At 37.8% G+C, this 22,203-nt stretch overlaps 1 protein-coding gene across 1 annotated transcript in view; it reads right to left on the bottom strand.

Moving 5' to 3' along the window:
• Nucleotides 1-22,203, bottom strand: part of PDE11A (phosphodiesterase 11A) — a 169,979-nt gene that overhangs the window by 122,935 nt on the left and 24,841 nt on the right. The window contains exon 2 of the mRNA XM_070956878.1: nucleotides 14,789-14,947. Coding sequence (XP_070812979.1) covers nucleotides 14,789-14,947 — 159 coding nt within the window. The remainder of the gene's footprint in view (nucleotides 1-14,788; nucleotides 14,948-22,203) is intronic.

Here is a 22,203-nt window from a genome sequence, read left to right as displayed (position 1 = left end):
ATTTATTGATTAGCCTAAAGGCCCATTATGGCAAACCTATGGCATGTGTGCCACAGGTGGCACGCAAAGCCATATCTGTGGGCACGCGAGCGTTGCCTTAGCTCAGCTCTAGCACACATGCACGTGCTGGCCATCTGATTTTTGGGCCTTCTGGGTCCACCGGAAGTCAGGAAGTGGGCTGTTTCCTGCCTATGAAGGGCCTCTGGGGTTGGGGTGGGGAAGGCCGTTTTCACCCTCCCCAGGCTCCTAGAAAGCCTCTGGAGCCTGGGAAGGGCAAAAAACAGGCATAGCTGGCCCACCATGCCATTACGTGCCAAAAGCGAGAGAAGCACGGGGGGAGGGTGTCGCGTGCGCATGGGCGGGGCACATTGAATTATGGGTGTGGGCACGCATGCAACCCCCCTGCACTCCCCCTGCTTTCGGCACACGACGGCAAAAAGGTTAGCCATCACTGCTAAAGGCCATATCAACGTGAAACACATGTCACCAATAAAATCCTATACAAACAATTTAAAATGAGAGTAGGGTAAAATACAATAGCTACAGGATAAAATACAGTAATTTAATACATAAATATGTAAAATAGAATCAAATGACATAAAATTATATTTCTGTATCACCCCTGCAATCTACCCCAATCAGACCCACATATGCTGATCTCAGTTGGAGCATTTAAATGTCGTTTTCAAATTCTGGCCACATGAGGTATGTTGTTTTAATATGGGTCTCCCACTGGGCCAAACATTTAATATATGGATTATGGTACTTATATCTCGCCCACTTATACAAACAGCAATTGAATAATATATGAGTCAGAACTTCTACCTCTTCGGCTCCATAAATATATTATTACAGTCAGGTGTAGCAATTGCTATTTCCTTTCTCAATGGCAATAGGTAACAAAAATGTTGCACAGATCTCTTGTGCTTAAATAATCTACAGCACACAACTAAAGGGGCCAGAATCACCGTTAATAACCTTTAAAGTATCCAAAAGTACACATACAATATTATTTCTAACATTTATTGGACAATCAATTATTGTTTGGTTTAATAGAACACTATCCTCCCATATATTAAAAAGTTACCCAAACTGGAAAAATACAACTTCTGCAACAATTTGCTATGAACTTTAATAACCAAAAGCAACTTTTGCAACAAAAAACCAAAAACATATAAATCAAGTTGACAACAGCAGTGGAGCAGTGGCCATCCAAAGGAAAATCAACAAAAACTTTACACTGATTGTGTACTATCACTTGCCTACGCTGATTTTGTAAGTATATTCTGATTTTGCAGCATATTACTTGACTCCTCTTTTCAGTATCCTTAATGTCACTTATCTGTTAGATGGATAGCTATATAATAATAATAATAATAATAATAATAATAATAATAATAATAATAATAATAATAATAATAATAATAATAATAATAATAATAATAATAATTTTATTTCCATACCGCCCTTCTCCCGAAGGACTCAGGGCGGTGTACAGCCTATTTAAAAACACAAGACAAAACAGCAATTAAAATTTAAAATGATTAAATAATTTGGCTCAATTAAAACCCCACAAATTTAAAATACCCCAATTTAAAACTTTTATGTTGATAGCCCGGCCTGGCGGAACAACAGGGTCTTCAGTGCGCAGCGAAACACGCGGAGGTCGGAGATCTTACTTATTTCCGGGGGCAGTTCATTCCACAGGGCTGGGGCTCCCACAAAGGCCCTCCCCCTGGGTGTCGCCAGCCGACATAACTTGGCCGATGGCACCCTGAGGAGACCCTCTCTGTGGGAGCGGACTGGTCGGTGGGAGGCTATTGGTGGCAGAAGACGGTCTCGAAGGTACCTGGGTCCTATGCCATGGAGTGCTTTAAAGGTGGTAACCAACACCTTGAATCGCACCCGGAAGACCACCGGGAGCCAGTGCAGCTCGCGCAGGAGGGGTGTCACGTGGGCACGAGTTGCGTCCATAACCACGCGCGCGGCCGCATTCTGGACCAGCTGGAGCCTCCGAGTGCTCTTCAAGGGGAGCCCCATGTAGAGAGCATTACAATAGTCCAACCGGGAGGTAAGAAGGGCGTGAGTGACCGTGCACAGGGCGTCCCAGTCCAGAAAGGGCTGCAACTGGCGGATCAGGTGAACCTGATAAAAGGCCCCCCTGGCCACAGCCGTCATATGCTCTTCTAAAGACAGCCGTGCATCCAGGAGGACACCCAGATTGCGAGCCCTCTCCGTGGGGGGCAAAGATTCACCCCCAATAGTCAACGATGGCACCTGTTGACTATATCGGGGCGCCGGAAGCCACAGCCACTCGGTCTTGGAGGGGTTGAGTCTGAGCCTGTTCCTCCCCATCCAGACCTGCACAGCCTCCAGGCAGCGAGACATCACATCAAGGGCATTGTTGGGGTGGTCCGGGGTGGAGATGTACAGCTGAGTATCATCAGCGTACAGATGACACTTCAACCCAAAACCACGGATGATCTCACCCAGCGGCTTCACATAAATGTTGAACAGGAGGGGCGAGAGGACCGACCCTTGCGGCACTCCCCATGCGAGACGCCTCGAGGTCGACCTCTGCCCCCCTGCCAACACAAACTGCGAGTGGTCAGAGAGGAAGGAGGAGAACCACCGCAGAACGGTGCCCCCTATTCCTAACCCTCTCAACCGCTGCAGCATGATACCATGGTCGATGGTATCAAAAGCCGCTGAGAGATCTAATAGGACTAGGATAGAGGAGCAGCCCCTGTCCCGAGCCCTCCAGAGATCATCCACCAATGTGACCAATGCCGTTTCTGTGCTGTATCCCTGCCTGAAGCCCGACTGGTACGGGTCTAGATAGATAGCTTCATCCAGGTGCCGGGGAAGTTGTCGTGCCACCGCGCTCTCAACAACCTTCGCCACAAAACGAAGGTTGGAGACTGGACGATAGTTGGCTAATTCAGCCGGGTCCAGGGAAGGCTTCTTGAGGAGGGGCCTCACTACCGCCTCTTTCAAGGCGGCAGGAAAGGCACCCTCACTCAGAGAAGCACTTACAATCCCTTGGAGCCAGCCTCGTGTCACCTCCCGGGAGGCCAGTACCAACCAGGAGGGACACGGGTCCAATAAACACGTGGCGGCACTAGTCTTACCCAGAACCCTGTCCACATCCTCGGGAGTTACAGGATCAAACTCCTCCCAGATAACATTCTCAAGACCTGCCCTCATCTCCTCCCGTGGACTCTTCCAATATAAATTGAATGATTGATTGATTGATTGATTGATTGAATGAATGATGAATGAATGATGAATGAATGAATGAATGAATAAATAAATGTCAGCTCTAAGCCTGATTAAACTAAACTTAATTCATTCAGTTTAGACCCTGCCCAATTCCAGACAGTGGTTGCTATACCTGTTGTAATTGTTTTTTTTTAATTCTGAGGACGTTGAGTTTCATTAATAGAGCCTGCATCTCATTTGCATGTTCAACTATCAGAGTAGTGTCATCAGTATAGCACTGCTATTTATGCTTCTTCCTCCAATTTTAAAGCTCATCTTCTTTCAATTCATTTCCCTTAATATATATTCAGCATGTAGATTGACTAAATAAGGGAAGAATACACGGCCTTGTCTTACTCTTCTGCTAACCTAAAGCTGTTTGCTTATCCATGTTCTATCTGCACTGTGGCCTCCTGATTTGTATATAGGTTTTGCATTAAGACAATGAGATGTTTTTCTAAGCATATTCCACGGTTTGACAACACTGACACAAATGCCTTTTTATAATCAATGAAACACCTACTTCTTTTTGGTATTCTTTGGTTTTCTCAATTATCCAGCGTACATCAATAACAACATCTTATATTGGATGTAAGGATATAAGCTGTAAGGATGGGTCATGTGCAGCTCCTTTGTGAAGTGTACGATAAATAAATGGTTTACATCAGGGGTCCCCAACCCCCGGTCTGTGGACCGCCACCAGTCCATGGCATGCCAGAAACCAGGCCACACAAACAAGTGAAGCCCCATCCGCAGGATGCAGACCGAATGCGAAACCATGCCCTCTCTGGTCCACAAAAAAACCTCTCTCCATGGAACCGGTCCCTGGTGCCCAAAAGGCTGAGGGACTCTGGCTTACATAACAATGAACAATTCAGCATTCTTCCTAGCAAGTGTGTTATATTCCACTAATGTAAAAGAAAATTTGCATTGTTCTAATATTGGAGTAAGTAGTAAGGAATTGACTGCTTGATTTTTCCCAAACTTCAAAAACACTGAATACGTAAGAGGCAAATAACAGAATAACTGAGTTGGAAGGGACTTTGAGGTCTTCTAGTCCAGTGGTGAAATCCTCCGAGGTCTGCTACTGGTTCGCTGCGCACACAGATGCATGGTGCACACCAAACGTGTGCTTCGCATGCAGGCGCACTGCAAGTGCTACCGTGCAGCACCAAAAAAGAAGGCTTAAGAAGCCTTTTCTAAGGTAAGTAGGACAGCAAGAGGGGGAACAGCTGTGCCGTGCGATTTAGATTCACTAAATCCTGCTTTCTAGCTAATATAAATCATGCGGCAGAGCTGATAGTCAGAAATACCGGTTCGTCCGAACTGGTAGCATTTCACCTCTGTTCTAGTCCAACATCCTACTCAAGCTGGAGATCCTATATCATTCCAGACAAGTGGCTGTCCAATCTCTTCTTAAAAGTCTCCAGTGATGGAGCACCTGAAACTTCTGAAAGCAAGCCATTCTACTAGTTAATTGTTCTCCTGTTAGGAAATTTCTCCTTAGCTTTTGGTTGCTTCTCTTCTTGATTAGTTTCCATCCATTGTTTCCTGTCTTGCCTTCTGGTACTTGGAAAATAGGTCGACTCCCTCTTCTTTGTGGCAGTCCCTCAAATATTGGAATACTGCTATCATGTCACCCTTAATTCTTCTTTTCACTAGACTAGACATAACCAATTCCTGCAACCATTCTTCATATGTTTTAGCCTCTAGTTCCCTAATCAACTTCGTTGCTCTTTTCTGCACTCTTTTCAGAATCTCAACTTTTTTATAATATGGCGATTTATAATATGGATTCAAAACAATTGACATATTTTAGTGTATACTAATATATATTTCTATTTGCTTCGATAATAAAACCAATTCAAACAGAAATAAGGTTTGAAATAGAATTGGTAATATAGTAAGGCATTTCTATTATATTTCTATTATAAAAAAGTATTCCAATTATATTTAACAATCTTCTGAATGTATCAATAGAACTGAGAGACACAGGCTGTTTGAGAGTATAACATTAATTATGTTTTATAGTTGTAAACTATGCAATATATTGCTATTTTTAATTAGCATATGTGACTGTAAACAATGGCACATACTTATCTTTGATATTCCCCAAATACGTTAAAGCGTTAAAATTATTATGACTGCAGTAATAAACATAATGCCAAGACATGGCTGCATGGGAAGAAAATATCACAGGGAGCTTAATTGGCTTTTTATGCCAAGCAGTGTAGTGAACTTCATAAATTGGCGAACTAGCTAGACAATAGCTTTATTCTAGTTGACTAAATTGCAGTGCAAAGCTAATGTATCAGGTCTTTTTTTTTTTCTATTTATCCATTGCAAGCATGACAGTCAAGAAAAACTGGAATAGTTTATAAAGGCCACTTAAAAAAAGGTTGTTAAAATTAAAGTATCAGCAAAACAGGCCAATTATGTTAATTTGTCAACAAGAAATACACTTTATGCAATGGAAATGTAGTCTTCAAAGTTAATTGCCAATAAAGAACGTTTAAGGACAATATTCTAGAATTCATTCCAATTTTTTTGTCTTTTTAATACATGCTAGAGCAGATAAAATATAAGGTATAACTAGAATTAAATATTGTGGTTAATATAGCCATATTAATACTGCAATGGAATTTCTTAGAGGTCAGTGTGAAACCAGATGTACAAGAAATGCATTGTCATCATTACAACAAAAGTTTAATCTTCCTCACTCTATTTGATATGTGCTAGTGATAAACCAATATCAAAACAGTATTATGTTACCTTAATCCTGCTCAGGTTCACTAAGCGACAGAGAAACCCACCACATAATTTTACAAGCAGCCATGTACTTTCTGTTAAATCATACTCATTTGTCATTTTCCTTCTTTAACCAAGATCTCCAAACAACTTAATCTTTTTGAATTGATCCCAGTTTTCAGTTTCTGTCATTTGCTTTATAAAAGCTTTATTTTTTTCATGTCCCCCACTGGCTGCCAATGATAAATTATTATTACATAATTAGAAGCCAGTGGAATTTGTAATTATTACATTAATGTCTTATTTTGAATGCATCCCTCTTCAAAATATTTGTGATTAACTGTATCCATGAGCTGTGGTGATGAAGCAGAACAAAGCTCTAGACTTTATGTGATATTATGCGAAATATATTTTACTATACATAATTATGCATAGGAGCTATGCTGGCACAGTGGTTAGAATGCAGCATTGTAGGCTAATTCTGCCCACTGCCAAGAGTTTGATCCTGATTCAGGATCAACTCAGCCTTCTATCTTTCTGAGGTCAGTAAAAAGGACCCAGACTGTTGGGGACAATATGCTGACATTGTAAACCGCTCAGAGAGTGCTGTAAAGCACTGTGGAACAATATATAATTGTAAGTGCTACTGCTATTGTATTGTATTGTAGATGGCTGATCTATACACTGTTGCTTTTTAGACTATTTAGTTTTTGTTAAATTTAATGAATTCAAAATGCTTCAGTTATTCAAGAATTATCTCAAGAAGAGTTTTTTTAATCTGAAAGAATATAAAACAATCACTTATAGAAGAAGGGGGACAAGGGTGTGTGGCTAGCCAGAAGTAAAGATGGTGTATTGAACAAATTGATGTCTTCCAGGCAGGGGTGCTATTCAGAAGGTTCTGACAGATTCTGGAGAACCGGTAGTGGAAATTTTAAGTAGTTCGGAGAACTGGCAAATACCACCTCTGGCTGGTCCCAGAGTGGGGTGGGAATTTTGCAGTATCCTTCCCCTGGAGTGGTGTAGGAATGGAGATTTTGCAGTATCCTTCCCCTGGAGAGGGGTGGGAATGGAGATTTTGCAGTATCCTTCCCCTGCCATGCCCACAAGCCATGCCCACCAAGCCACACCACGCCCACCAAGCCACCCACAGAACCCGTAGTAAAAAAATTGAATTCCATCACTTTTGATAAGTTATGTTTCTGTATTTAACTATTCAGTTTGGTATAATGGCTATGGCGTCAGGTTACAAACTGGGAGACAGTGAATTCTAGTCCTCCCTTATGCACAAAGCCAGCTGGTCGAACTTGGCCAGTCATTCTCTCTCATCCCTAGGAAGGGAGTAATGACAAGCCACCTCGGAAAACTTGCCAAGAAAACAGCAGGGACTAGTCCAGATAGTTGCCAGGAATCACGGACTCAGAGCCACATGCACACACAAAAATGACATCTAATTGGCAAGATTACTAATAAAAGATGTTTATGAAAGGTGATTCCCCAAAAGGCTGAAGTTACACACCAGTCTATCAATGAATAAGAAATGAAAGAGGAAGATATAGCTCCACATAGCAGGAGAAAATTGAGCACTGTTCAGTCAATGTTTTGAGCAACTAAATAAGAACTGAAGGTAGTATGGAATGAAGTAGCTCCCATATGCAAGAGAATATAGGAGGTACATTGAACAAGTCAATAAACAACTAAAAGAATCATCTACTCAAGTAACATACAATGAAATTTCCTTGATACTGGAAAAGTGCAAAGAGATATTATAGACATTAGACTGGACTTGACTAATGCTCAAGAGAAGAAGAGAAGAAAAAAATTTGAGATTTAGAAAAAATACTGGTTTAACTGGATACACTGCACAACAAAGTCTGCTTCCTGAACATTATCTTAAAAGATTTTTTGACTGCTAATTTAATCTATCACAGGTTAACCACAGGCTAGAAAGAAAATTTCTATCAAACAATGTGTTATTAGGGTAGGCAAAGCAATAAATTATATTTGGGTTCAAAAAATATATCTGAATCAATCCAGTTAAGAGATTGTACTAGTACACATTTCAGATCAGAAATTTGGACAAATACATCTCATTTACTCATTATTGGCATTTGAATTGTATAATTATATATAATGTGTTATATAATTTACAACTGAAAACCCATTTCAGAATTTGGGGGGAAATGTAAGGAAAATAGTTAGCATTTGTTTTAGTTGGCCTGTTTTTTCAAACTCTTCCAGAAATCCCAGATGAAATATTAACACTAAAAAAGAAAAAAAAAGTTTCAATGTAAAAAATTAAGAGTTAATGGAAAAAGTTTATGGAAACACAGGTAAGCCTTGGTTAATTACTGCCCTGTTTAGTGATTATTCAAACGTATAGCAGCATTGAAAAAGTAGCTTTAGAACCAGCCCTTGAATTTATAACCATCATAGTATGCAACAGTCACTTGATCGCCATTCTAGCACTTTGCAGCTGGCATGTATTTATGATAGTTGCAATGTCACAACTGTCACATGATCACCATTTGCAAGCTTCACAGCTGGCTTCTGAAAGGCAAAGCCAATAGAGAAGTCAGCATAAGTCACAAATTGCAGTCGATGCCTGTGGATGATTCTCTTAATGTGGAACGGACATCCTGCGTCTTGCATAGCATATGGTATTTCATTTAACATCACTTAGTGATGGAGCTGCTAGTCCCAGCTGTTTGTTTGTTAAATAAGGGCTACCTGTATATACTCCAGAAATAAGAAGGATGGGGAGTTTCAAAAATTATGTTATCAAGTGGCAATCTTGGGATCCTTTGATCCAAGAAGACAATGGATATGGCTCAAACACAAATAAAAAGTAGATAGATCCACAAGTCAATTTTCCTCAAAATGTTTATAAAAATAGAATAACATAAACAGAACGTTTGCAAAATCTGTTTTGGTTTAGGAAAAATTAACATGTAGCACTGATAGAGGTAACTCTCACAATACTTTAATGGTATATTAAGAATTCTATAACCAAGATCAGTCAACACAACTGAAGCCTTGGAGTCAATTGGCAGAGTCAGTAGCTTCTATAATAAGAAGGCACTACACAGTAGAGATTGAATTACAAATAGGTTGCCATCTGTCTTTGCTCAAATGACTCCATCTTAATTTCTTTTTAATAGGAAGGATATAAAAGAATCAGCATCTTGGTGTTAGGCTACCTTTGACAAATGACTAACCAATTATTGTTCCCAAGCTAAAAGAACAATCTCAATTACTGGAATATAGAATTAGGTGACCCCTGAAGAAGTTTTAAACAAATCTTGTCATACTGATTTAGAAAAATGAATACAAAAAATAAAGTTATTTTCTATCAGCGTCCATACAAAAGATGCAGTGGAAGATAGTACATTGTTGGCATTTAACTTCAATTAGAATAGTGCAAACAGCTCATAATCATATATCAAAATGTTGGAGAAGTTGTAATCAGAAAGGAACAACTGTGCAGTAAACTTGTGAAGTTCTTCCTTTATGAAAAAAAATTTGAATTACTCAGAATAATAACTAAACAAAAAACAAAAAGAATTGTGATTATTATGTGTCTTTGAGGGAGCCAATAAAAAGCTCCAGCAATAATACTCAAAAGTGAATCCACAGATAATTTATCACTTGATAGTTGGCACATTAAAGTATGGTCAATTTTATTTCTTGAAAAAAATCACCAATAAAATTCTAATATTAAATTCATATACAGTTGAGTAATATTTTATTGGTTCTGAAAAAATTATATATATGTTAATGGTTATAGCTCTAATTTTGAGTAATCTAGCAATAAAAGGGAAATATAACTGAATTCTAAAATAAATTGTTCTTGGATGTTATCTTTTATTCTTGTTCCTTGCCAGTTAAGAAATATGTGAAAAGTGAATAAAAGACATTATAGATTTTTTAAAAAAAAAACAGTGATCAAAAGAAAACTTTTTTATTTTTTGAAAGTCTTAATTTTCCCCTCAAAAAAGGGAAAACCAGAAGCATCTTTGCCTACAAATTTGCTATAAAAAGGTAGGGACTCTGTCGTGAGCCCAATTCCTGATAATTTTACAGATAAGACTTTCTTACCACAGCAACAGTAATGCCTTTCCACTCCCTTCTTAAATATTTTTTTCAGCTTCCCAACCCAGTCTACATTTTGGGTTTCTCTGGCAAAATTCCCTCTAAATCAGGGATGTCGAACTTAAGACATGGGGGACGGATCTGGCCCACAGGGCACTTAGATCTGGCGCGCACGGCTGCCCTTGAAACAGCAACGGATGGCCAGCAGTGCCTCTGCCAGCGAAAACAGAGCTCGGGAGGTAGCTCAGTTTTCGCTGGCAGAGGGTTGCAGGAGGCAGTTGCAGCTAAAAATGGAGCTTGCAAGGGCCACGTACGGCACTCTTGAGCTCCATTTTCGCTGGCAGAGGGTTGCAGGACGCCGTTGCAGCCCAAAACAGAGCTCAGGAGTCCATTTTCGCTGGCAGAGTGGTCGGGCCATCACAGGCGTCCCCAACATGTGTGACATTGAGCTGGCCACACCTACCCTGACTGCGCCCACCCCAGCTCCCCAAGGTGATAAGGATCCCACAATCCTTATGCGGCCCTCAATGAAATTGAGTTTGACGCCCCTGCTCTAAATTCTACCCCAGCTCAGCCCTGCTTAGCTTCTGCCCCAAGATCAGCCAGGTAGAGCCATCTAGCTAAGAAACACACATGGTGAGGCAACATTCTTGATATACCCATTTTGTAAATGTTGAAAACTGAAGCAAGCAAAGGCATTTATTCTAGCATTTTATAAAAATTCTTTTCAGATATCAGCTAAACCATGAACTATTCCTGATGGGACCAATTAGGAAGTTTCAGACAGATTTTCTTTGGTGTAACATGGTAAACTTTGTGCCGTTACATCACAACTCATAAGGCCATTCCCACAGAGAAAATACAATGATCTACGTGTGTTCTTAACTAAAGAGCTCATCACTAAATTTCCTATTTCCTCTTGAAAGAGATGTTAGTTCCTAAACAGGAATTTAATCTTCAAAATACTATATCATTGTTGACATAATCAGCATCAGCCTAAGACTGAAGTTTATTCTCTCCACTTGTATTAACTTTGTTAGGGAACAAAGTTCTTTATTATGCTTTTTTCATTTGTATCAATTATTTTCTAGAAGTCAGGTTCAACACTAGTAACATATAATAGGATTGTTTTTTACAATGTTTTTTGTTTCTAGCACTACCAATATTCAAAGGACTTTATTTATTTGTATTCTGCTGCTATTTTTATAACTAACTCAAGGCAGCCAACATATCTAACGCACCTTCTGCCTCTTATTTTCCCCAAATCCTGTGAGGTGGGCTGGGTTGAAAGAGAGGGTGACCAGCCCAAGGTCATCCAGCTGACTTTCATGGCTAAGACAGGACTACTTTCTAGTCTAGTGCCTTACCCACTAGACTAAATTGGCTCTCACTTTTTGGAAACAGTTTTATTGTGCCAGCAAAACAAATTTCTATATAATAAGTTTTATATAAATTTTATTACTTGCTCATTCCTTCCACATAGCAGAAAATCTGGTTTAACTCAAAAACAATATCTTTCTCCTCCTCCATTTTACAAAGCAGAAAATCTGGTTAAAAACAATATCTCCCTTCTCCTCTTCCTCCATTTTACAATCCTATTTTCCTATAAATTAAGTCTTTCTTTAATGTCATGCCCAAATAATTAATTTGCTCCTTGAGATGTTATTCTGATTATGCCATTTCTCCCCTCCTACTTCGCCTGTCAAATGTTATCCAGCATCTGAAAAGTTTTATTGGAATTCATTAGAGAAATACTAGAAGTGGACAGAATGAGGATGGAAACTGCTTTCCTGGATTACTATGGAAAGAATTTTATGAGCTCCAAGGCCTGGAAATCTCAGATATAACTGATGAGGCATTTCCAGATTTGTGGCAAAGGTAACAATGATTTAACTTGGATGACAGAAAGGAGAGTCCCTAAATTTAATAAGCCAACATCCTAGCATTCCTACCCCTAAAATGAATGGGACCTAGTGATAACATTGGGACAGGAATAAAGATACAACTATCCCAAGCCAATGCAATAGCATTCATCACACCTGTGTCAGGAGGATAGCATGAATTAATCACGTAGGATATATTTTATTTATTTAATTAATTTAATTTATATGCTGTCCATCTAACTCTGAGAAGTGACTCAAGGATGTTTGGGGAAAAAGGAGGATCACCAGTAGAAGCCCTAAAACCTTTTGATATGATTTGCAAGGAAATAAGCCAGTTCTAGCTTACAAGAGCTCTAAAGCTGGGGCAAACTATATGGAGCTCAGACCAGCATAGTTACATATCAACATATAATCATTCCAATTGCAATCTGCATTGGCATTAAAATATAACTACAGAAGTTGATAGTTCTGACTTGAAGCAACTGCACTGATTCATCCAATACACATAAATATGTTCTCTACTCAACTTGTTCATTCTCCTTTTCCTGATTTGTATGCAAAAGAGTATGAATGTTTATAGGACTTTGATTCTCACTATGGAAAGTTTGATAAGCCAGCGTCTAACTTTCTCACCCACTAAGCCAGCCATGTGCCTCTTGAATAGGTGAACATAGCGTTGGTCTTCTAAAAGATAGGAAATCTAAAACAAAATAAAAATAAACGAAAGGAAAAAAATAAAGACAAAACTCGTACACAAAAATCTAGTGGGTACACAGGTATTGTTATGTATATATGTAAATAAATAAATAAATACTAGAAGTATATATATATATATATATAAAAGATATAGTAGAAATAAGGGAGGAAAAAATGTATAACTATGAAATTTTTGACAGATGCAAAACTGTTGAAACAGAAAAAGTGTCAAAGCTTTCTTTTTGTTTTTTAAAAAAAGTTTAATATTTTTTTTAAAAAAAACTTAATTTTTAAAATGCATTAAACCTTATCCACATGAAATAATATTAATCGATCTTTCCATTATGTTGATAAAGAGCCAGTTCACATACAGAGAGCGAACAAATCTCCAATTTTATAACCCAGGGAAGTACTGACTTTCTGTTGCAAACTGTGTTAAGTTTATGTTTAGTAAATCCATTAGTTTTCTACCAATTGATTAATTCCATTTTTAAGGCACATAATTGCAAAACACATTACTTTAAAGGTATCCCCACATTGCCACTGCAGCTTTTCTTTTATGTATCAGCATGATTTCCATTGCTCGACTGGTCCTCCACAGTGATAGGAAGCCATAAAAAGAACCATACTCAATTCTTATTTATTCCCTGAAGCTCTTGAAAATACCATGATGCAATTTGAAAAAAAAAAATATTCTTAATGATTTCATCTACCAGTATCACTGAAAATTTGGGCAAAGAGATTATGGGTAGTAATAAAGTGAGGACACCTGATTGCATTACAATCTGAGATTGTTATAATTACATACAAATTATTGCAGCATACTAAAAATGGAAAATCAATATCCTCTCCCTATTTTTCAGAGGGCTAACTCAGAACATAATAACTTTAAGTAACTCTTCATCCAATTCTGCTAAATATTTGTTTCTTGTAAGACCTAAATGCGTACATTTTGCTATTAAACTGTGTATTTTTAATTAAAAAAATATTTATGATTGTAATGCTCTTACCACAACAGTAAGACCATGTCTTAAATGCTCTAAAGGGAGGATGAAACATGTGCAAAGAAATTAGTGTACCCAAATTTCACTGGTTTGTTCCAAATTAAGCTTTCATTTCAAGGGAGCAAAGAAACAGAACAGAACAGTGATATGAGGAAACATTTTCAGTCATCATAAACACATGCATACTTTCAGTGGGATCTGGTTACTGATACTAATTAAGATGTTCATTAAGAAATTATATTACTATCCAAGCAAAATATACCATTAAAACAGAAATATCTCCAGATTTCCATTTCTGATTCATTTCTATATGTGCATCCTTTTTCATTTCTCTTTTTTTAATAATAACATTTCCTGGACATCCTTTCCTGTCCTGAAAGATCTAGGACAGATAGCTTGGAACCCTTGAATTCCACTGATCTAGATGCACCTGGGTATACCTCTAAAATTCCATTGAAAATTGCTCTTGAATTGTGAATTTAATTTTTTAAAAATGTATTATAAAAAGGAATTACATAATCTGTGGCTGCTGTTGTCACTGCTATCTCCACCCAGAAAATGGTTTTCTCTTACTCTGGTTATCATTTGGGAGGTAAAAGTCAAAAGGTATGTTGGTTGTTGTCTAATTTAGATATCTCTGGAAGAACAGTTTATTGAGTGACTGTTTGTAAATGCTGTCTTTCTTTAAATAAGCAGGACAGAAAAAGAAAAAAGAAAATAATGGAAAAAGAAAAAAGAAAGAAAAATAATAAAAATATATATATGAAGGCCTGTTACAGATATATGTAAAATTTTACAAAATGTGTTCCATTTGAGGACCATATTTTATTATAATCATTCATGCCTGATCTATGTGTACAAAGAATTTGTAATTGTTAATGAATAAAACAATTTCAACAAATAAGTGATGACTTAACGGCTGGCTATTAAATAATTTAATTCTAATTTAATATCCCAATTTTAAGGCTGTCTGTCTACACAATAATTTTGGGTAGTTTACAAGGAAATAAAATGAAATAAAATAAGAATCAAGGAAAAAAGATAAGACTAACTACGTAAGAGATCTTTTCCATATTATCAAACAAAAAGGGCAGAAAATCTTACTTTTTCATCATCATCAGTAAAAGGAATACCTCCAGGACTTTTATTTATCATTTGTGCAACTCCAATGGTTTCACCCTCGCTGTTTCTTATAGGCATGCAGAGCAATGACTTGGTCTTGTATCCTGTCAGTTTGTCGATCTTGTCATTAAAGCGGTGGTCCTAACAAAACGGAGAAGGAAAATATTAAGATCAAAACGTATATGCTTTTAGAATGTTCTTCCCTACATTCAATATATTAAATCACTTTTGCCAGGAATTTTTTAGATTAAGCTACAATCTGGCATGGATTACACGTTACTAAAAGATGGTAATTTAAAACATAGATGATAGATACAGTTGCAAGAAAAGGTATGTGAACCCCTTGGGATTACGTGAAGTTTTGCATGAATTGGTCATAAAATGTGCTCTGAACGTCATCTAAGTTTAACGTCATCTGGTTTAATTGAACATAACATGTAAACATTCACAGTACAGGGAGGAAAAAGTATGTGAGCCCCTAGCCTAATGATTTCTCCAAGAGCTAATTGGAGCCAGGAGTGAGCCAACCTTGACTCCAATCAGTGTGATGATATTGGATGTGTTGCTGACATCTGTCCTGCCCTTTAAAAACACACACCTGTTTTGGGTTTATTGGTTTCAAGAAGCACTGTCTGATGTGAACCATGCATCGCAGAAAAGAGCTCTCAGAAGACCTACGATCAAGAATTGTTGACTTGCATGAAGCTGGAAAGGGTTACAAAAGTATCTCCAAAAGCTTTGATGTTCATGTGTCCACGGTAAGACAGACTGTCTACAAATGGGGAAAGTTTAGCACTGTTGCTACTCTCCCTAGGCATGGTCGTCCTGTAAAAATGACTGCAAGAGCACAGCGCAGAATGCTTCATGAGGTAAAGAAGAATCCTAGAGTGTCAGCTAAAGACCTACAGAAATCTCTGGCACATGCTAACATTTTTGTTGACACATCTACAATAAGGAAAACATTAAACAAGAATGGAGTACATGGGAGGACACCACGGAGGAAGCCATTGCTGTCCAAAAAAAGTATTGCAGCACGTTTGAAGTTTGCAAAAGAGCACCTGGATGTTCCACAGCACTACTGGCAAAATATACTGTGGACAGATGAAACCAAAATTGAGTTTTTTGGGAAGAACACACAACACTATGTGTGGAGAAAAAAAGGCACAGCACACCAACATCAAAACCTCATCCCCACTGTAAAACATGGCAGAGGGAGCATCATGGTTTGGGGCTGCTTTGCCACCTCAGGGCCTGGATGGATTGTTGTCATTGATGGGAAAATGAATTCCAGAGTTTATCAAGACATTTTGCAGGAAAACGTACGACCATCTGTCCGCCAACTGAAGCTCCGCAGAGGATGGGTGATGCAACAGGACAATGACCCAAAGCATACAAGTAATTCAACAAAAAAATGGCTTCAACAGCACACAATACGCCTTCTGGAGTGGCCCAGTCAGAGTCCTGACCTTAACCCGATTGAAATGCTGTGGCATGACCTTAAGAGAGCGATTCACACCAGATATCTCAAGAATATTGCTACACTGAAACAGTTTTGTGAAGAGGAGTGGTCCAAAATTACTCCAGATCGTTGTGCAGGTCTGATCTGCAACTACAGGAAACGTTTGGTTGAGGTTATTGCTGCCAAAGGAAGGTCAACCAGTTATTAAGTCCAAAGGTTCACATACTTTTTCCTCCCTGCACTGTGAATGTTTACATATTATATTCAATTAAACCATGGCAATATCTAATGTTTGTGTAGTATTATTTTAAGCAGACTGTGTTTTTCTATTGTTGTGACTTAGATGAAGTTCAGAGCACATTTTATGACCAATTCATGCAAAACTCCATGTAATCCCAAGGGGTTCACATACTTTTTCTTGCAACTGTAGATAGATAGATAGATAGATAGATAGATAGATAGATAGATAGATAGATAGAAAAAAATTGCATGTTGTTTTATGTTGTATACATTAAATTGATATACATTTTGCAATATTTATATTTGCTTCTTTTGCTTGGCATGTACAGTAGGAGTAATTTTTTCTGTTTTTCATTCATTCTTGGCTATTTTAATGGACCTGAATTTAACAGACTTTTTAAAATAATATTTTAACCAGTTTCTTTATCTATTATCCATACTGATATCTATGATCACTGTACAATTCTGCTCCACCCAATTCTGGAAATCAATTATAATATTTAAGATAACTGACAGATATAACAATAACTGCTATTCTTTAAACACTTTAAATGACAGGAATGGATATAAAGCTGCTATCCTATTTGTTTACTGTCACATCTTCCATCATCTTTTCCTCACTTGAGAATATGAGAAGCTTACAGGTACCAGTAGTCCTTGACTTACAATCAATCACTCAGCTGCCAAGTGGATGAATTTTGGTCATTTGGAATTTTGACCCAGTGGTGGGTTGCTACTGGTTCACCCCGGTTCAAGCAAACCAGTAGCGTCGGCGTCGGGAGGCTCCTCCCACCCACCATCAAATACGCTCTGTGCATGTGCAGAAGTGGCACATACGTGAGTGAAGCAAGCACGAGTGAACCAGTAGCAAAGGTAAGTGAAACCCACACAGGTTTGCTATATCCATTGTAACTTTGAGCAAAGGTCATAAGTCTCTTCATTCAGTGCCATCATAACTTTGAATGGTCGCTGAATGAATGATCATACTCCAAGGACTATGTCTAAATCACAGAGATGTTTACATGCAGTGAGAAATTAGGTATTGACAGGACTGAAACTGCTAAGGCAGGACCCAATTATTCCAGGGTAAAGACAACCATTTCATAAGCATATCACAATTACTTCTCAACATCCTGCTAGGAATCTGTTAATTCAGAAGAAAGGAGGAAGAATTCAACCCTAAAGCTATATAAATTTCTGTCCTCTATGCACTACAGTGGACAATCAACTGTTGTATTTGAAGTTCCATTATTGCATGCAATAACCTTTCTAATTTTGTTGATTCTTATCTGGAAGTCTTTTGCTAAGACTAGCTGAGGAGTGAAATAAATTTAAGTGCCTGGCAATCTGTGATTTACTCCCTAAATCTGGGTGTGACCCTTGAGAGCTTGAATTGGGATTAGGTTTGAATTAAAGCAGTCCTTTAAACTAATCTTCCCCTGAGGTCTAATCTCGATCTTACATTTCTTCTACAGATGGCTAACCCTTTCCTTAAAATCTACTATTACAATTCTGATTAAGGGGAGATTAAAAACAGTGCTGCCAGCAAATATAGGAAAAAGCAAGAACTTCTGAATAATCCCCTGGTTGTCCTGTTTGGGTGTGGCAGACCCACTACTAAAAAGACCCATACAGTAGAAGTAATGAATGAAAAAGAAACTAACCAAATGGAGCAAATTATAACTGATAAACTGTTATGAGCATGGCTGATGTAAAGGTAGTCAGCAAAAAATGGAAAAATAAGTTCCAAAGAAAATAACTAGAGTGAATGTAATCATTTAGAATGCATTTGTTCATAATGGTGTCATTTTATAAAACGGAATTCTTCAAGACACATACAGAATACAAAATAAAACAATAAAAGATAATTGACTCCAAAATAAAAGGAAATGCTAACATTAAAGTCAGTAACAAAATAGAGCTAAAACAGGTCTCTAAAAATGAAAAACAACCAATTATATCATTAAAAATTAATTAATTAATTAATATAGTGTTTAATATGTATCTTGGTCTAGAACTGAAAGGAGCAGGTATCAGGTTAACCTTTCTCAAAGACTTCTATAAACAATAAATATCTGTCCATTGTAGTTATATTCCAAAGTACAGATTGAAGGACAACTGCAAGTAACCTTAAAGGAGATAGATATGAGGTAAAAGGTGTTCTTCTAAGGTCCCATTTGAACATAATAGATCAAAACAGGCCTCAAAAACGAATGAAAAAGGGCCTGCGAGGACTATGCAAACTCACTGCCATATTGTGCATCAACTATAACTTGTCAATTACATACCTCATCCCAAAGGTGCTTTTTCAAAAGGCAACTGGACTTTGTTTTTCCTTGAAGATGTTTTGCTTCTCATCCAAGAAGCTTCTTCAGTTCACGAACTGAAGTTCAGTTGCCTTTTGAAGCAGCACCTTTGGGACAACCATGACCTGGATGACTGAGAATCTCCATAAACATATAATAGCCCATATACAATAAATTTATGTTGCAAGTTCTCAAAACCTAAACCATTCCAAAGCTAAGTATTCTAATTTGGTATCAGTAAAGAAGGCTCTTAAGAACTGAACAAACCTGAATATCTGTTTCACAACAAAAATAACAATGTTTACGCTAAAAAAAGCAACATGAAAACCAATCTTACCATTAGGTTACCTGAGGGCATATCCTTCCATCTCAAATACTGTCAATAAAGGTCAGTTTTTTTAAATTAAGTAATGCATATTTGCACTCTCAGAAACAGAACTTCCACTCATAAATAATTTGAGCATTCTTAATTACTATGCATTAGACTTGGGAAAGTAGCAAATGCCACAAAGACTTACATCAGGGGTGTCAAATTCAAGGCCCAGGGGCCGGATCCAGTCTATGGGTGCTTAGATCTGGCCTGTGGGGCCACCCTGGAAACAGCAAAGGACCGGCCAATGGTGCCTCTGCCAGCAAAAATGGAGCTTGGGAGCCCATTTTCACTGGTAGAGCACCTGGACCACCACAGGCACCCACAACATGAGTGACGTTGAGCTGGCCATGCCTCCTGACCACACCCCCTCTTCCCCCCCCCAGAGGTCAAACACAATGCTGATGTAGCCCTCAATGAAATCGAGTTTGACACCCCTGACTTACATGGTCTTTCCAAGAACAGAAAAGTTTCAGTTCCTCTTATTGTTGCCTAAATTCATTCTCAGTGCTTTTATATAACTGGAACTGCTCATGTATTTTCTTGAATTTGAACTTTAAAATACAAGTTTAGAAAGAATATTTAGTAATATACTTGGTCCATAACTTAGTTAGAATAAAGTAGATTAAATGGACTGTCTCCCAAGAGGAAAAAAAAGAGGAATGATTATCAACTTAATTAAAATAAGGGATTTCAATGGGGAGGACCTAGATTCCACTTTTAAGGCACATAATTGCAAAACACATTACTTTAAAGGTATCCCCACATTGCCACTGCAGCTTTTCTTTTATGTATCAGCATGATTTCCATTGCTGGACTGGTCCTCCACAGTGATAGGAAGCCATAAAAAGAACCATACTCCATTCTTATTTATTCCCTGAAGCTCTTGAAAATACCAAGAGGGTATTGTTATGGGGAATGACTGAAGAAGTGGTTTGCTACCCTGAGTTCCCAGAGGAATGGTGGGATGTTAACTGAATGAATGAATAAATACACAAATAAATAACCTAGTTGTGCTACTATACTACAGATAACCTGTAACTGTACATACAAAATGATTTTAAGTAAATGTTATTTTCTTGTGAGAGACTACGGGAAGGAGGAATTCAGATTATGTGAGAAGAGACAACAGAGCCCAGATATAGGAAATATAGGAAAATGTGTTACAAAGAGATTCTATCTTAACTGACTAAGGCTAGAAATTTACTGTTTTCAAGATTATGTTTTTAGCCCTGACTATTAATAAGGAAAACTTTCGGAAATCCCTGTGGTTTTCACTCTATATTGGCTAATTATGTAAGGAATCGCTAAAGAAGCCTGGTTTTTTCCCCCAGGTTTCTGTGCAAAACTAAAAAAGAAGACATGAATGCTTGGATGTATAGCTTTTGAGTCAGGATCTTAAAGAAGCCACATCTTTTTTTTCAGGCACACATAGAAGACTGAGGAAAAAAAGGAACTGATTTAACAAATAGCAGAGAGTTATTGTGCTCATGCAAGATCAGACTCAAGGTTTGGTTTTTTTTCCAAATAATGATCAGCTATAAAACCCAATTCTCACATAGGCACAAGCAAACAACTTCTGTTACTGAAACAGAGCCTAGTTAAAAAAAACCCTGCTTGCATCACTTACTCCCGAATAAATGGATTCTAGTCTGTTATACAGCATGAGTAGAAAAAAGAGGTGAAGCTTTATTTTCTATAAGTAGAACTTGCATTTGATAGATAACAGTCAATGGAATTCTTTCATAAAGACATTACAATAAATCTTTTGTGTCCTTGGAAATCTCGGCAGCCTTTTTACCAGCTGATCAACAGAAGCCTAACAGTGGTCCTAATAACTACCATATTTACCCTATTATCTATACATTCCTCTATTCATGCCAGTGTTAGAACATATTATTGTCTACTGAAGTATTCTGAATATAGGTAGTCCTTTCACAGTTACAACAGTGATGAAAAAGTCACTTTTATGATCACTCCTTGCATTTATAACCTTCACATGTCTGTAAAGCAAAGGGAAGTTGAAGGAAGATCATAAACACAGTTGCAGTTTCACTTAGTGACTATTGCGCTTAACAAACAAGTTGCCTGTCTCAGTTATGATCTGTAAACAAGGACTGCCTGCTGTGCTTAAAACCAGTGAAAAATCCTTTACCAGCAAGCCTTTCAGCATGTCTACCAATCACTCTTTTGTAATTGAAGAAATCTTCTTAATAGTTCCTGTAAGAAAGAGTGCTTCTAGACAAAGCTTTTATGTGCAGACCCACTGACTCATTAATGGAATTTAATGCAATGCTCCAAATGATGTTTTCCATTTTTAATCCTCCTGTGTTTTTCCACTACTTATTTCATCCTTTTTTTTTCTTATGATTGAAATCCATTAAGGAGAGCATGTTGGAGTAGCTGCATAATATCTTTTGTTTAGTAGTGTTAGCAATTCTCCATTTAGTAACATTTTTTCTCCATTTGGAAAGAATTTATTTTGTTTATTCTGCTGAGAGGAGGCAAAATAATCAAACGGCAGCTGAGGAGGAATTTCCCAGCATCCAGGAGCATGATTTAGCATGCCACAAAAATTATATGAAATATTCAAACCTGTATGGTACACTACCTGCAGAGATTTCTATCTAGTATAGTATTGTTTTTTTAAAAGTAAAAGGACCATTTCCTTCAAATGACATAGCTCTAAAGATGCTTGGTCTAAATTTTCTTTTCTGAGGACAACCTTTGTAAACATAGACCAAGAAAAACATGTCTGTTCCTATTAAGGGGAGGTACTGAAATGTTTATACAGTATATCGACACAGATACTGTGGTGCTGTCAAGACCTAATTTAATGGTTAAGCTGAAATTTGAGAAACCAGTGTTTTTCCACTTGTCCAACTTGAGGAGTGAGCATCAGATATATCAGATTGGACTTAGGATAGCTAAGAGTCTTTATTTTTTGGCTTCATTTCAGCAGGGCCTAAGGATTCCATAACCACATCTAAAGAATGTGAATCATCCAAATTAATATCCAAAT

This window comes from Pituophis catenifer, unplaced genomic scaffold, assembly GCF_029215685.1.
Source record: "Pituophis catenifer annectens isolate HBS135680 unplaced genomic scaffold, rPitCat1.0.hap2 SCAF_1, whole genome shotgun sequence".
NCBI lineage: Eukaryota > Metazoa > Chordata > Lepidosauria > Squamata > Colubridae > Pituophis > Pituophis catenifer.
This window is presented reverse-complemented; position numbering and strand designations above follow the sequence as displayed.